The 18,247-nt window shown below is 42.2% G+C and overlaps 1 protein-coding gene across 1 annotated transcript in view; it reads right to left on the bottom strand.

Moving 5' to 3' along the window:
* xpr1a (xenotropic and polytropic retrovirus receptor 1a) overlaps positions 1 to 18,247 on the bottom strand; it is a 64,451-nt gene that overhangs the window by 16,945 nt on the left and 29,259 nt on the right. Inside the window, exon 3 of the mRNA XM_070960695.1 lies at positions 3,505 to 3,606. Coding sequence (XP_070816796.1) covers positions 3,505 to 3,606 — 102 coding nt within the window. The remainder of the gene's footprint in view (positions 1 to 3,504; positions 3,607 to 18,247) is intronic.

Raw genomic sequence — 18,247 nt, 5'->3', positions numbered from 1 at the left:
AGAAGCATGGAGACTATTAGGCAGAGCTGACATGTAAATGCTGCAGAGGGAGGAACCATTATCTGGGTCAGAGATAGGTTAATATACTCAGAGAGGGAGAGGGAATCACACAGGGCCTGGGCAGTAACCTGAATTTCATTAACTTCTCTTGCACTTCTACCTACTTTTCTGACAAAAATTTTTTTTCTTTCTTTTTCATTTTTTTCTTGGATGTTAAGTCACTGCACAGTGAAGCCCATATTTATTTTTTGTCCCTTTACTACCCAGATATCAGAAAAGACTGTGTAAAACGTAAACATAAATGTGTAGTAGCATCATGATTCTACGACCTGTTACCAATGAACCTGTTTACCTGTGGAATGTTCCCAACAGGTGTTTTTGGAGCATTCTACAGCTTTCCCAGTCTATGTCGCTCCAGTCCCAATTTGTATGAAATGAGTTACTGGTATCAAATTCAGAATAAGCAGATATTCAACATGAAACGTTAAATATGTTGTCTTTGTTCTCTTGTTTACACAATGCCCCAACTTCTTGGGAAGCACAGCAGTGTCTCCTCCGCCCTCTCTCCTCTTCCTTCTATTCTCATGAATGATCAGCTAAAAGTAGAAATACAGACTTTGGCAGTTTGACTTCTTCAGAAAATCAGTCCAACAACAAACTTCACAGTCACACAGACTAAGACAAGTAATATTTTCTAGTGGTGTCCAGGCTGGCTGGCAGATTTAATGCACATTCTCCCTCATCATCCTGACACACCGCTGCTTTTAACAGCGTCGTGATTTATTGATGGATGTGTATTTTTAAGTTATATTCATCCTCGCTAGCTAGAATTAGCATAACACCAGCGTGCTTACTTCTTGTTTTGAGAAATTAACATTAAGTCATGCCTGCTCTTGCTATGACTTGCGAGTCCTTCCAGCTGGTTTGGAAACCATTGAATGAAAAGACGTGGGGTCGCAATAAGAACAGTGCAAACGAGACACAAATGTGTTTTTGTTTGAAGCCGACTGAGGCTGCAGCAGCTGTTCCTCTGTCCTACACTGCAGCAGTGACGATGTGGACGGCTCACTGGTGACTTTCACGCTTTGCTGCTCGGACACACACACACACACACACACACACACACACACACACACACACACACACACACACACACATACACACACACACAGAGAGGACCTTCCTCACAGGAATTCCACAACTTTTCTTTGACATCTATATTCACAGTGACCCTTCTGCTCGACTCGTACAGTCTGTCATAACAACGCCTGCGTGACCACATGACAACAGCTGGAGTCACGAGAAAGGCACAATCCTGCCACAAGTAGGCTCAGGTTCAATCTGAGCTGAGGGATCGTAACGGCACCTCACGACAGACGACATGTCAATGAAGCTTAAAGCAGACAGGTGGTGGTATAGATTTCCACTGATTTAGTGGAGAAGTTTAAAGAGTCTGATGTTCTTCCTCTGCTTTCAGGAACAAACACGGTGAAAGGATATTCTATTAAAACAGCACTTTGCAAAAATGTCTTTAACCCATCAAGATGAAAGTGTTGTCCAGCAGGATGGGTTTCAGCACAGCGCAGCAGAATGGCTTTCAGAGGTCAAGGACCCCTTTCACAGGCAGATACAGAGGGAAAGAGCTATGCGGAGGCAGGTGTCTTATGTAAATCCACCGCTCTCTCATAACCTCGCCAGCTTTTTAAACTACTACACACTACACACACCCACTTACACACACAGTAGCTGGCATCAGATAAAGCTGTCTGTCGGACACGGCTCGGCAATTTCTTGCTTCACCCTGCTGTGTGTGGAGGATAAACAAGATGTCTGGGAGGAGGAAGGAGACACTGATGTTTTCATACACAACGTTTGGCTAACCTCACACCTCAGGTCTGCCGAGGAGGCGCTGACTCACTGACTGTAATACTGATGTGATGCGACTCTGCTGTCAACAGACTTACACATGTCACATGAAGCAAAGAGAACACGAGGGAAGACAACTTAGCGTTTTCATATATTCCCGTATATATGAATTTGCTCTATTCACACACAACAACAATGATTTTATGCAGATGTTTTGCTTTCCACCAACATTTTTGCATCATAGTGTGTATCTGTGTGTTTGTGTAGGAGTAAGCAGGCATCTCTTAGAGATGAGCTGTGTGCTGTACAGGATATCAAAAGCCTCACAGCTCTGACCCTCATCACACATGTATGATATAAATGTAAGCAGATACAGATCTTGTATTTATCAATGACTATAACTCCTCCTGTGGGCACCTATGAGGTGAGGACAATACAGTAAAACACAGTTAATATTAAAAAATGTCTTAGGATATGTATAATTACTGGGAAATACTGCAAATGAACAAACACTTAAAATATGCTCATAGTTGTTTACATCTACATTTTAGTGTGTTATATTCTAACCCATTTATTAAATGCTTGTATACTATTTATAAGCCTTATATAGGTGGACCGCGTTACCCACATACTGTTCTGTCTGAAGCAAAGGGACTGCGTTATCATGATCTACAGCAGATAATGGATCAGGATAATAAAAGACAGCAAACAAGACATGGCCCCCACAGCAGCTAACAGTGAGCAACTGGCATACTGATGTCAGTAATCTGGACATAAACTCTTGTTAGAGGTAAAAAAAAAAAAAAAACTCAAGAGGTACAAAGTTTGTTCAGTACCTCAGTAAATGTACCTTCTGCTAACAAGCTCTGCAATGATTTTTATCTTGTTTATTCGCTGCTCTTGACATCCATCAGCCGGTTATTTCCCATCATCATGAGCTGGAACAATCTTGCCTGTCAACCTTGGCCCTCGGCTGACCTGCAGTTTCACAAACAGCCTCTAGAGGAAGCCCTGCCCGTCCTTGGACACCTCCCACTTCCCCCTGAGCTGAAGTTCAAAACCAGGAGGCAACCTTCTGGTACCAGAATACCAGAATATATTATGGCTTCCATCTCATGTTACATGGCACACAGATACTCCCCCTCGCTCCCTGAAATATACACAGGCAGGCCTGCTCGCCTAAACATGACGACTACTGGCCACTTCAATCAAATGACCAAGATCAGACGCAATGTCATTTGGCACTGAAATGAGTAGCTTAGAACAGAGTAAATAAACTCTAATATCTCAAATGATGATAGATGATGACAGCTGATACCTATAGCGGTCTTTATATCATGTTTTATACAAGATATTATTATACACCACCACATTATTAAGGCAATAAGAAGTTAATTTGAGAGCAGGAAGGAAACAATAATGCAGAGCGGAATCATTCATGAAGAATTGTTTAAATTAAATTATGGTGATATTGCTTCATATTGGTCCAGATGACTCATTTACAGTCATTTCCATACTTCCTCTGACTAAGAGTCCAACGATCACACAACTGAGCTGAAACTGCTTTCATTATCTGATTTTGATGTCCTGCACTCAGCATTAATTGCTACCTCAAGTGTAACTGAAGTAAATAAATACCTGAATAGAATGTGTTGATTTTCAGGAGCTCCTTCTCGCAGGTTTGGAAAAACCTTTCCTCAAACTTAGCGTAGTATCTCTTCACGGTGTCTTCATCAGTGACTGGAGGAAGAACAAGAAGAAGAAAAAAACAGTTATTAGCTGCTTGGTGAAGGACACAAATATGGAAATACATAAAGCACTGTTGCACTTTTATAACCTTTGCCCAAGGAGGGGTTTTGATTATGTACACTTCAGAGCTGATGATAAAGACAAAGTTGACAGTTTGCACAGTTTATATTGTGGCGAGGAGCAACGAAAGATGAAGCCCTGTCAAAACTTTCTCTAAAGGATTTAAACAAGAATAATCAAAACACAGTTGTGCACGTTCTGCAGGACCGTACTGTAGCAGCTATGAAGTTAAATAGCTGAACAATTAAAACTTTCATCTTTAGAAACAGCTGCAGCTTTTCTTTGTTTTCTTTGGTAAGTGCGTATTTTTTATGAGTCTTCTGGAGTCTAATAAGTCTAAGCCTTTGCCTCACTGTAAAATAGCTGAAATCACTGTTTGCATGATGTTAGTAACTGGGTTGGTAGCTGAATGGAAAAAGTCATCAGTGTGACTGAGAGAGAACAAAGTAGGACAGTGAACATAGTTGCTTATTTTGGTGCATATGTTTTCATGACCTGTGACGTATCCAAACCAACTCAGACAATATTCCAAAAAAGTATTCCTGAAGGTTTGTTCCTGCAGGTTTGTCCTGGCCGAGCCAAACAGAAATCCATTCAGTGTTACAATTAGATCAGCAACTTCCTTCCATCTCTCCTCAGTCTGACAAAACCCTGCACGTCTTTTTCTGGAGCAGCTAATTCAATCAGCATCGATGCCCTGTCTCAAATAATCCTCCACCTCATTCACAGAGGGCTACCTGACACCTGACACAGTTTAAAAGGTGGCCATTGGCCAGTTTCCCGCCAAGTCCACACACAGTGCACATACAGACACATACACACACACGCTGAACAGTTAGCTGTATCAATGTTAAACTTACATTATGCCAAAGTAACAACAAAACAATGTAACAACCAGGCCTGAAAGTTTCCTACAAGATCACATATATTCATGAAATATCAAATAAATTCATCTGTGTACGCCTCACATACTCTTTCCAGGAATAGTTTGACCTTCTCATCACTCAGAGCTGGTGTGTCACCAGTAACTCAATGTCGAATGATGAAAAGATGTTCCGAGGAAAATAAAGTGAGATGTGGGTTTTCCTGGATAAAGTGAAAATAATGTCAGATCAAGTTGTGATAACACTTTGTAAACATTTGCTATTACATAAAGTGAGCCACGGCTGCAACTGGTAGCTGGAGAGGCTTTGTATTCAGCACAGTAATAAGAAAAAGATGCCCCGGGCAGCAGCCTGTCAATATCACTGCTTACTCACGCATACCCACATTTGCAGCAGGGAGTGTACAACTCTGTGATGAAAAGGTGGTAAAATGTTCAACTCAGAGCAGCTTTAACGTCCAGCAGCTTTACAAGGAAAATAAATGAGAAACTGCCTCCGCAGCCATGAAGATAATCAATCAAGGTGGTTTAATAAATTAATTAAACCACCTTCTGTTGGCGCAAACACTGATATCCTAAAGTAGAAGGACAAATCGCAAGGAAAACTTCCTACAGCAGACATATGAGACCTGCTGCAAAATAACCTTCAATATAAGTTCACTCAAACTGTATGAGCATATCAAAGCAATGCTCATTAAACAGCTGAAACAAGATCATTACAGTAATGCCAGTAAAATGGGGCTGCATTACGGTAGTAGTTACAAACAAGAACAAACAGGGACTTTTAATACAGATCAAGAGGCACTGATGGTGGTACAGATTCAGTGGAAGGACCGACAAGAGTTGTATATACTACACACTACATATTGCTGTGCCTGGTTGAATAGGTCACTTGCATGTCAAACCCACTTAATAAAGAGAGTGAGAGAAGAAGAGCATAAGACTGGAGGAGGAGGAGGAGGGGGAGGAGGAGGAGGAGGAGGAGAAGAGGGAGCTTCTGAAAGAGGAAGGGAAAGAAATGTAGACTGATAATAAAGGAGAGAGAGAGAAAAGGAAGCAGATGGCCTCCAATCTGCCTGACACTTCCACACAATTACACAGTTCAGCTACAGTCACAACTCCTTCAGCCCTACAGCTATTCAGCTGACAGGCCGACTGGCTGGCTGCTGCAGGTGGATGGATGGATGGCTGTCTGGGTGGAGGGATGCATGCTTGAATTGCTGACCGATCGGCTGGCTCGCAGGTTAGTGGAATGACTGAGAAGCTGGCCGGTCAGCGTGCCACGGCAGAATGAATGATGGTGCAATATGCTCCTTTAGTTAGACCTGCAGGCAGGCAGCAAACGCAGCCGTGTTGTAATTCAAAGCAAAAGGTTACACAGCTAATGAAGACTTTGTATGAAAGAGCGCTGAAGGAAGGAGACGTAGAGTAACAGGAAGGAGAAGACAGGAGCAGTCGGTGAACTGTTGATCATTTCACATCTGTGGTCTGTTTCATATACATCAAACATTAGGGGTAAAATAAACCCAGTAGGTTAAATAAATTATCATAATTAGGCAATAAATTAAACACCTCCATCTTAATAAGAAACAGCTTGTTGGCTGCTGATCTAAACCACCTGCTTGGACAAATGAGAACATTTGGGATTTTCCTCCTATGGGCAGCATCTTAAATTGTGATTTAAACATTTAAACTACTGGAATGATCTGAACCACCTGATACCACTAAAGGAGGAAAAACAGTTTAACATGTCTTTTTGTGTTGAGCCATGAGGAACATGGATCCAAAGCCTCCATAGAGTTCAGAAGAAAGCCGGGAAATATCAGCAAGATTACCTGTAATTTCATCACAGAAAATAACATGTTATCAGGTAACACTTGTGTTTTTTAAACAGATTTCTAAAATCATTATAGACTGTCAAGTGTCTTTCTTGCTTGGACACTGACTGGCAGAGTGAGCGTGTTGATGGATAAAAGTGTAGATGTGAGGGCAGGTATGGTCTTTTTTTCCCAGCTGACCTTATGCACCACTGAACACACCAGTGGAGGTGTGTGTGTTTGCTTATTCCCACATTTCAGTGTCTTTTTGTTCACACATTTGTGTATGTGAGGTGTGTGATGTGTAAAAACAAAGGCCACAGCCAGAGCCAGTTCACCCTCACAGACTCTCTGCTAACATCTCCGAATCAAATCTCCTCAACCTGCCACACACTTTACCTTCAACCAGCATTAGCACAGATGAGCATCATTTACATCACATAATTACATTGACTCAAGTCTTAACTTGTCTCCTCTGATGAACTGCACTACCGTGTAAATGCAATGAAACCTAATTACAAAAACATCCTGAATTAATGCAGCTACTAAGGCACTCTGTAATGTAATCTATGGTGTCAGTGCTCATGTAGATCTGACAGCTTCTCTTTCGGCTACACAGTATGGGTTCTCATTATCAGCCTGGCGGAAGATAATAGGGTGGCTTTCTGGAGTCCAACAGTGTTCACCAAAGGGACTTCAAGGTAGATAAAGTTTGGACTTCTTGGACAAAAGCTTAACCACAGTGACAGGATAGACAAGCGTTGGTATTTCAAGTCTGCAAATAAGATCAATTTTGTTGACCATAAACCATCCTAAAACATCTGCACTGCATTTGTTTAACAATGCAACAAAAACTATAAAAACCCATTTCGATATGTTATTTCTCTCTGTTTAGGTCAATCAGTGGCATCCTCTAGGTCTTGGACTCACGTCTCCAGAGGGATCGCTGCCTCTGTGCTGCCATACAGACACCAGGACACATAGAAGACTCTTCTTTCTCCTGCAGCTCAGGCATTTGGTGCGTGTGTGTGTGTGTGTGTGTGTGTGTGTGTGTGTGTGTGTGTGTGTGTGCGTGTGTGCATGCGTGTCTGTGTGTTTGAGGCTGATGATGATGGAGCTCCTCAGTAGGGAGTAATGGTTCTGTCCCTGTAGGGCTGTGTGGTGATATATGTCTCTGCTTTGAGTGTGTGTGTGTGTGTGTGTGTGTGTGTGTGTGTGTGTGTGTGTGTGTGTGTGTGTGTGTGTGTGTGTGTGTGTGTCTTATGTCTTTAAGGTGTGTGTTCCGGACAGTACTTCAGCACTGACAAGTGTTGACAAGTGTCAACAATAAACACTAGAGGGCTAAATGGGCATTTGTTTACAGCATTTGTGAGGACATTCAGGAACAATGATGTCTATTTAAGTGACCAACCAGAGCACAGAATTAAAAGCAGCTGAAAGGCTGCATTTTGCTCAAGGCGACATAACTACTATGTGGATGTAGGATCCAATTAATCTAAATATATGGAAAGATCAATATGTGGTTTAATTAGATTTAGGAACATTTAGCAGCTGTAAATTACAGTCATACACCATAAAGTAAGCAGCTGTAGCAGTGAGGTCAATATTTTGTTTTCTCACCCCCAAACTCATTCATCAAGTAAAAATATCAAACATTTTCTGGTTACAGCTTAAAGACAAACATGAGAATTCACAGATGTTGTCCATTTTGGATCAATACAAATTCCCAAATTTGGGTTTGTTGACTGTTGATCACACAAAATATACCATAACTGTGAGCTGACAATATTTGAACATTAGTTAATAATTAACTAATTAATTAATCATATATTAATTAATATATTGTGTCTGGCAATCAGTAAAAAAACAATAAATAAGTTTAAAACTACGGGTGTGTAATCAATTAACAATAATAGAAAACCAAGCATTTTTTAAACAAGCAAATGTTTGGTGTTTTCACACAACAAACAGATTGTTGATGATTCATTTTGTGCCAGCCCATTAATGGGCTCAGCCATAAAAGCCAAGCATTTGTTTCTTTGTTTCAGCATCATCATCATCAGCAGCAGCAGCAGCAGTTAAATCACTCGACTGTCTAAACAAGCAGGAGATGCATGGACCTCAGCAGTCGTGCATCAAGGGGGACGAGGGGTTTGGCACTCAAGATAACGAGACATACATGGGTACAACACGCTATGAGGAGAGTAGATCCAGTGCAGTGTAGTGTGTTAATTCATTGGCTTCACTGTTTCAGACAAAGAATTGTGCTGGTAGCTAGAAAAACAATTCTTGACCTACAGTATTCCCAGGGCGGCTTGTGGAAGGCAGCCCCCCTCTCTGCGCTAACCCCTTCTTCTGTAGATTGTATAAATAAATGATGAGACAGCTTCCCCAGAACGCTACTACTCTAACCCCCGAAACCCTTCACACACACCCTACCCCCAACTTCTTATATTCCCATACAGACATTCTATGACAAGACCCCATAAAACCAGCACATAAATCCTTCATGGAGACCCTCCGATCTGCTGACAGTGAGGGAGAAGAGCAACCGACGCAAACACATGCATGTATCACATCCTTCTCAGGACTGCTTTTGGTTTTATGCAAGTAAAGGAAAAGATAGATTATATTTGTTGTTATAATCCACTTTTTTACAATGCAGATTCCAAAAAAATTATGAAGTTGTGTAAAACTTAAATAAATATAGGATGCAGTCATCTGCAAACAAACTGTGTTTACTGACAAAGTGTTCCTGAGCCCATGTATTAATCTCCTTTAGTGGTGGTGAAGCTCGCCACATCCTTCCTTTTGAATGACTGAGCCTTTCCAGGATGCCCTTTTCATACCCATTCATGATACTATCACCAGTTACCAATGAGCCTGTTTACCTGTGGAATGTTCCAAACAGATGTTTTTGGAGCATTCCACACCTTCCCAGTCTTTTGTTGCTCCTGTCCCAACTTGTTTGAAACATGTTGCTGTATCCAAGTCAGAATAAGCAGATATTTACAAAAAATCAATTAAGCTGATGAGGTGAAACATTAAACATATTGTTTTTGGACTGTTTTCAGTCAACTATATGTAAGAAAGCTTGTATTATTCATCTGCTCCATCAGCTGTGTCATACTGAAAATCTATTGGGAGAGGCAAGGATGTTGAAGAGGCACTGAGAGGAAGAGGAGCTATGGTTTCCTCTGTGTTAGGAGCTCAGATATCACCTGTCATTACACTGGATTACACTATCTCTTCACAGTCGTCTAAAACAAACAGGCTCACAAATTCAGACACACACACACAAAGGCAAGCACAAATTGTTTGTCCCTTTTTTAAGGTCTATTTATCTCATTTAATGACACCTCACTCTGGGATATACACTATGTTCTGATAGCATTACTGTCGGGGGAGCTGAGGAGGCCATTACATTATGATTGTCGCTGCATTAGCCTCGCTTATCTCTTCCCTCCGAGCACACAGGTGTAAATCACAAATGAAGAGGACAAACTGAACGATAAAAGAAAATGGGATTGAGTTCACTGGGGGCTAATATTAATCTAAAGAGACAAAAAGAGTGAGTGCATAAAAACAACTTCAACATCCTCTTATGCCAGGATTTAAGGGAGGAAACACAACACTAAAACCAGCCAGATAACCCCCCACCATTCCTCCATCGCGCCTTTTTTTCTTCCACTTATTCCCATTCGGCCCTCCAGCCACAATTAATTCTACCAATCATCTCTCTCATCGAGGCCAGGGGAGCATTAAGAATGCACACTCACTGGGCTAGAAGACTGCCAGCCAGGGAGGACCGGCGGCAGCATGAGGAACTACTCCAGCTCCAGATCCATTGTGTACTATTTATACTGCCAGATTGCAAGCTAAGCAGCTCCAAAAAATACACTACACCGGCGAAGAGTAGTGAAAATGATACGATGGAGATAATCACATATCAACACATTCTGAGAAGTGTTAATATGTCTGTCTTGGAAGAAGAAAGGACGAAAGAGAGTGTGTGAGGCTCATGTGATGAGTATATTACGAGCAGCCAAGTCAATGCTTCATGAAAGGGAAAGAGTAAAAGCAAGAGGCCAGATGGGGTGTGAGATGATCCTGGGACCAGGCAGAAAACACCCAACACCCAAAAATGGGATGGATGGGAGAGAGAGGGAGGAATATGGAGGAGACAGGGGATACAGAGAGTGATAAAGACAGCAGGAATGGATGAAAAGAAGATGCAGCATGACCACTCCAAAAGCAAACACACTCTCGCTGTGCAGGTTTAACAGTGAAACATCTTTAACAGCTTATTACTACAGTCCAAATGCTACTGTGTTAGATGAGACAACTGTAATTACCACTGCATATGGCAGACTAAATTGCTGTCATGTCATGTTTGTCAGTTTCTGAATGGAAACAAATGTGCATCAGTGGCCACAGAACAATAAAAAAAAAATCAGCTTCCTGCAGAGAAGATGCTGGAACATTGTGATTTTAAGTTACCACAATTAAAATAAATGGAGAGGAAACACTGTACAGCGAGAAGCGACTGGACTGGTTTGGTTAAGGTGGAACACGTACATCACTGAGACAACTACCTCTATGCATGGTTCTATTATACGTACACTAAAACACTACAGCATGCTTTGAAAATGAAGTAACGTAAAGCGCTGACGTGGTGCTTAAATACTGGGGATCTGTCCAAGGTACTGAAATCACACAACAAATGAGTTGCAATAGGCCTTTTTCGCAGGAGACTTTTGGACATGTCCCTGCAGGAAAACACATCTGTAAATAATATTAACACTGGTTGAATTCCATTTCCATTCAGTTTCGGCGTCCTGGTTTTGTGCACGCTGTCATGTGTTCAAAGGTCTGTTATGTTCAAAGGTCTGGGCCCAGGCTATTCTTTATGGGTCAGAACACAAATCATCATATCTTAATCATTCAGTTATAGGTTAGATTTAGGGTAAAAGTTAGGCTAGGTAGTGATTAGGTTTAGGGAAAGTCTTCAGGAAACGAGTGTGTACATATATTTAGAAAAATGGTTTCAGCTTGTTTAACCTGGAACAGAAAATTACATTTGCTGACATAAATCAAAAGCAACTATACGAGGCATAAAAGACAGAAAGCTTTTCTTTACTGTGTAGCAATTACCTAAGTTAGTCCTTAAACGAGACGCAGATGTTGAGACAGCGGGCTGATGGAAGTGAACTAACAGGCAAAGTTTCCAAGTTTGTCACAACCACATGAAATAGGTCATGTTGCTACACAGACTTATTTGTAAAGTTCATAGTATTTCCTGTGTGCATGCAGCATGCTTGTATGAAGTCCTCATAGTTCCTGTATGATTAGAATTATACGTCCCACACACATTTGGGACAGCAAACCACAGAAAAGGCATTGTGGTGACCCAATCTGGAGTTCAGGGGAGGGCTAAACGGCCATGGTCCAAAGCACAGAGGAGGTTAAATGAGAATAAATTAGACGAGGGAAGAAGATGAAGTGGAATTGGACAGAAAGGAGAAATAGGCCACAGATTCTTCCAATCGGACAAACAGGAAGTCCACAGAAAGCAGTATTATTGACCAGGGGGCTGATGGGAAAGTTAATTACTCGCGCTCTTTATTCTTCAGAGGGCAGTGCTTCTCCCTCCCTTCTTCCCAGCCTCCTCTTATTCTACTAAGCTGCTGCTGTGAAGCGTTATCTCTGACAGTCAGAGCGAGGCAAAGTTTGGCCCCGATATCTCGCTCTCCTCCCAGCACCACACAGGGCCTTGAAGATGAGCACAGTTTCTCTGAGAGTCTCACTGACTCCCTGCATCTCTCTATAGGTAGATAGAGATGGAGGGAAAAGGCAAACTGATAACAGTGTAAATTAAAAACTCTCATTGGGTGAAATGCTCGCCTGGACTTTTATGCTTCAATCACGTCTCTCAAACTTTGTCAGACATCTGAAGCCCTTTGAGATCCAGACTGTTTAAAAATATATTTGTCTGTCGGTGGAGTTCACTATGGGGATATTATGCACAAAAATGAAGAATACTGTCTCGTCTGACCGAACTTTATTTTGATTTTGTTTCATTCCAAGCCATTTCAATGCTTTTTAATATGATACATACTGCCAATATCATGTTTCTATACACACTCTGCCACGGCTCAGATAATCCAAACCTTAGTCCTGAGGCAGCAGTCCAATAAAGGATGTGGATGAGTATCAATGTCTCAGTATGCAAACTCACACATGCACACATCCTTTATAAAACATTAATTGAAGCAAATCTAATCTTAAGAGATCAGGTCTGATTTCATGGAGGCTTTTTCAAACAGAACAGCCGCTGTGGAGCCCGTAAGGTGAGTGGAAGATGACTCCGCTGAGACCCTCCAGGACCAAATTATACATTTTAACTAAAAATGTAGGCAAATGTGCAACATCCTTTCATCCAGATCACGGCTTTATGGGCACTATTATTTCTGTTGTTGTATGAAAAGAGCACATTACATTCAATACATCAACAGCAGGAAAATATAACTATCTGCATGACCGTAGACTCTGCTAATGAATGATTGAATTCATGGCAGAATTAATACCAGACACTGACTTGCTGAATAGTAGTATAAAAGTGACTTAAACACTCAAACACACAGAGACACAGTTCTAGTACAAATGTCAGACAGAGAAAACAGGATGATAGAGAAACACATACACACACGCCAGGCACAGCACGCCATTCTGGTAGTTCCTACCACAATAAACAACCTTTCCTCCATTATCATTCTGGAACCAGTATCTTACTGGTGACACGCATCCAAGTGCACTTCAACTCTATAGTACACACACATTTACATTGTGTATGTACGAGCCTGGTACGACCGTGACTGGAAAGTATGGCAGCGAGGAGCTCAGGGTGGCAACATATGGTGATTATTCACTGATTCACTGAGCTGGAAAAACAAAGGTTATATGAAGCAAAGCCTAACTAAGAAATGAGGGGAGGTGTGTAAGAGGAAGGAGAGTGCAGGAAGGAGATGAGGAGTGCCAGAGAAAGAGGAGTAAAGGGAACGAGGGAGACAGGAGGGATGCTGGTGGTTGAGGGAGGGCTGGAGGGCACCAGGTCTCATCTGCATCTGTCCGGTGCCTGAGGGGAGATTGTCTATTTGTGTGACTCTGTGTGTGCGTTTGTGTAAGCATGTATTTTCAACTGTATTGTTATTGTATGGTTTTATATTGCAAACTAATTTATTCCAGTTGCTGTTTAACTTCATTTTAAGTAAAGAGATGTAAATAGTTTATGTATAATAGGGGCGACTGGAAGAACTGCAGCTTTCTCTGCACTGTATAGCGATCCTTAAATTTGTCTTGCTCCAAAGCTTTTATCCTCCACAGTATCTCCTGGAGGAGATCAAAGTAGAGGAAACGAAAAAAATAAAAAGCATAATGTGAACCCTGTGAACAGACAGAGTCTCTTATCAGGGTCTCCAACTAACAGCTTAACCCCATTAGTCAGGGCTGGTCTACATGGTCATGGCTCATTAAGATAACAATAAGGTTTATGTTCAGCTCTCAGCGTTACGCAAACATGATTGATATTAATCATCATCTAGTCTGCGGAGAAAAGAGAGCATCAGAAATGCTGGACTGTGCCGCTGATGTCTCATTTTAGCGCTCTGCTGGAGAAGAGAGGGAGGACCGGAACCTCTAATCTCTTGCTTTAGCGACTCTCCCTTTTTGCCACCTTGGCTGACTCTTCATCGCCTCTTCCTCAGCTCTTTTTGAGGCAGAATGTGTTTTTATGTCCCCTGTCACCTCTCTCCCTGCCCATCTTTCCTCTTCAGCGAGCTTGCTCAGTCGATACATATGCAACCAAGTGGAAGGAATAAGGGCGGGATCCTAGACTCACTGCATTCATACGGAAAATATCAGGGCCACGTCTGTACTGGGAAGCCACAGAGGAAGTCATCAGGGTCCTGTCTGCAGCTGCACTGTGCTACGTGTAGCAGTAATGTACTGTCAGTTGGAGGGGTTGTAAAAATAAAATTGTGTCCTATTTTCAAAAGGAACAAAGAATATTGTGGGCTATCATTTTTGTCGACTTTATGTTTGTTTTAGGTATCAGCACCTTCAGATGCAGAGGCTTTCAAGTTCCTACTAAATATGTCTTGTCTCACTTCATTTCTCTATTCATGCACAGTTCACTTGGTGACAATTGGCATTCAATATTTAAGCCTGCGTGAAACAAGCGCCCAACTTGAGCAGCAGAGCAGAGTGGCTGTCCTGTAGGTTTTGCATGACCTTACATCATCTTCATCAGCTCCATTGTAATCTTGGCCTGCTCTTACGCTGGAAACACACAGCATGTCGTAAGACAGAAGAGGTCTCTGGCCAATCTGAACGATAAAATGTTATAAAGTAAGACTGGAAATGATACGAAAATTGAGATTAGACTGTTGACAAAGGAAGAAACAGTCGTGGAAAGCAGGCTGATGCTTGCTCCGGCCTGATTTGTTGTGCACTTTGGAAACACTTGACACGGCTGATGGATGGAATAAGGAAATAAACTGTCTCAAATAAAAAGCACCCTTTATACACTGGAGGACCAGGGCAGGCTTAATGAAAAGGGCAGAGTCTCCCCACTGATACAGAAAAACTGATAAAAGATACAATATGAATAAAAGCTAGAGACAAAAGCAGTGCCTCAAGAAATGAGATCATTTGGTCAGTTAACAGAAAACCAGATGTAGTAAGTAAGTAGTAATTGCTAGTGTATGGTGAATTTTAAAAGACTATTTAAGGAAATCATATGTTGATTATAGTACCTGCAGTGTAAAATAGAAAAGAAAATCCTTTATTCAAACATAGGACCTGAAGCTATTACTGGCCCTCTGGAGACGAGTCACTTTTTGACGCTGTAATAACACAAAGCCACCTGGTTGGAGGAAAATTGCTCCTCCATTTCAGCGTCTAGGTGTGTGTGCGTGCATGCACTACAAATGCACCAAAAGACTTGCATGTGTTTGGGTAAGTGTGTGTGTGTCCTGTCCCATTTTCGAGAGCTGGTTGGCTGGGAGTGACATTGTCATTATCGACATCTCTCCCCGCTCCCCTGGATCCTGTAGCCGTTAGCAACCAACTCCGGGAGCTGGCCTCTCCTCTGCTGCAGCCAATCGCTCTCACATCGCTGTGTGACTGTGTGCATGCATGCGAATGAGCAGGTGTTCTCTTACATTTGTGTGTGCGTGTCTGCGCTCGTGTCTTGATATGGCTCTATGATAGCACATGATTGAGTGTGTCTGTGTTGATTACCTGATAAAATGCACCCTCGCTGTTACTCATTTACTCCCAATTTATTTCTGTGTTAACACAAATGTTCCAGATAGCATTTTATTTCCACAGCGACAGAGTCAAACACACGGACGCACGCACGCAAGCACACACATCTCATACCAGACAGGCTAAACAGAAGACTGCCCACCAGAAGGAAGCGGTCAGCACAAAATAATCAATAGGTGTTGATTAGGCCTACTCAGGACCTTTGTATTGCATGGCAAGCAACAGCCCTTTTTTCTGCATGCCTGGAAATCAATACTCTGATCTCTGATTAGGCCGGGCTGCACATCTCACTGAGCAGAGGAAAAGAGCAGTACACGCCAACTGACTGTGAAATGAGACCGAAAAAGCACCAGTCCATGATAGATGGCCAAATACAACAATATTGCTGGCCAAGTTTCTCAGATCACAAATTAAGCTGCATGCATGTTCCTAAAAGGCACCAGAGGACAGCGTTGTAGTTGTAGAGCAGGATTTACTTCCAGCTCCAAACCTAACAAAAGTCAGCCAATACAGAGCTGCTCTTTGTGCAGCACGGCTGTTATTTTCCGAGACATATAATGGAGATACATATATATTCATAGCTCTGCGCTCTATAGCACAGCCATTACACAGCTGGGGGAGTGACATGCCTTGCTCAGTAGCACCTCAGATAAAGCTGAGAGAGGACTCGCTTTTCCCGTCTAGACTCCCACAGACAGACCACGGATTTGGCAATATTCTAACCTTTAAGTTGACCCATTCCATAGCGGAGTCAACACTCCAGGCGCTTATTGGCTCAGTAACATGAAAACCCTTTTATAGTGAAGGCCCCGCTGGGACTGTGTGTGTATAAAAAACTCTTCCTGTTTTGTGAGGAATCTCTTGATGTGTTTTAGGTGTTTTAGAAAACGCCACAGACGTGGGAAAAAGAAAAACAGCTTTAGATTATGTCTGTATCAGCTGATTAAACATTGCCATAGCTAATTAAACAGGTTGCAGAATGCTGTTTGTGCATGAACATGATGAGAAGGATTCTCTTTTTTGGTGCTACAGATTAAATGGCGAAAAATACATAAATGTAAAACACATTTTGGTCAGTACAGATACGAATGTCAAGACAAGTATACAGTAATTATCAAGTATGCTAATAAGTCTTTGTCTCTGTTACCATGGGAGCTAGGCATGTGATAAACCACAGGGGTGTTTCCATACACGTCTAAGAATACCTGTGAGAAGCTTCTCTGTGTGTGTGTGTGTGTGTGTGTGTGTGTGTGTGTGTGTGTGTGTGTGTGTATGGGGGGGGGGGGGGGGGGCGGAGAGAGAGATCATATATTATAGCTACATTACTGGCTGGCGGGTGAGTTTAATCAGGCCAGTAATAAAAGTAGGGTGGGCTGATGGAGGAGGGTCCTCTGGGAGTCTCAGCTCTTTGTGTCTCTCAAACCCCTCTGGACCAGGACAACCTCTCCCTCTCGCCCCACCCCACCGTCTTCCCACCCCCTTCTGACAATCCTATTCCCAGATTTTCCTCCTCTCTCCCTCAGTCGTTCTTCTTTAGTTGTTGTTCCTAAATTCACATTTAAGAAACAGCAAAAAAGAGATTCAACTTTGATCAAATCATCACAGCTCCTTTGGGCTGCTGACCCTGCTAGCAGGACATAAGACCATCCCCCTTTAGACACACACCTGTACCACACTCCTTTGGCTAGGAGCACTCCCTTTGTACTGAGCAGCCTCCCAGCAGATGATGGATGTGACAGGGAGGGTCCTCGTGGCGGCTGGTGGCCCCAGCCTAGCTGATGGCTTATGCATTACAGCAGGCTTCAACTGTCCTTTAAGGACCCTAAAATGCCACGGAGCAGAGCTGTGCTCAACACAAACACCTTTATTGTGATGGATGTGGCAGCGGAGGCCCTGCTGCATCTACAGGTATCAGCTGTGCTGCTGGCTGTGCAGGATTTGACTTTTGTAAATTCAGCCTTTTAGCCAGTGAGCTTACAGAAGAGAGGAAGCAATTAATTACACTTACTTAATTAATTACACAGTTAGAACATAGCTTCTTAGTGTATTTGTACTTAATCAGTATAAGTGCCATTGCTCTACCCACCATACTGTAGTTATGGCGTTCTACTGTTATTAGTATCATCTTATTTTTATACTAAAAATCCAAAAACAACCACTGCCATCAAAGCAAACTGAATACACCAAATGCTGCCTGTGCTGTATCTTTTTGCAGTTTAATTACACAGGGCACTGAGGCAGACAACGTGTTCTGGGGATGAAGTTCTTCTTCCTCTTTGTGCACTAATAGGAAGATTAATAGTCCGCTTCAGGGCAAATGTCTGTTAATATTTTACAGAGAGAGGCTGCAGTGGTCTCACAGGGTCAATCATCAGGTGTGAGTGAATGAGCAACATGCTGTGCATATCTGAGTCTGTCTGCAGTGTTTTGAATAGATATTCTGTGAAGCCTCTTATCAGAATGATAAAAAGGATTAGTCAGAAGCAGCAAAGTGACAGAGTTTTATCAAAATGACGCGCAGTTCTCACTTACGAGCGCACTTGGA

The sequence above is a fragment of the Chaetodon trifascialis genome, chromosome 4, assembly GCF_039877785.1.
Source record: "Chaetodon trifascialis isolate fChaTrf1 chromosome 4, fChaTrf1.hap1, whole genome shotgun sequence".
In the NCBI taxonomy this organism is placed as follows: domain Eukaryota; kingdom Metazoa; phylum Chordata; class Actinopteri; order Chaetodontiformes; family Chaetodontidae; genus Chaetodon; species Chaetodon trifascialis.
The sequence above is the reverse complement of the archived record's forward strand: the minus strand, read 5'-3'. Positions and strand labels throughout refer to the sequence as shown.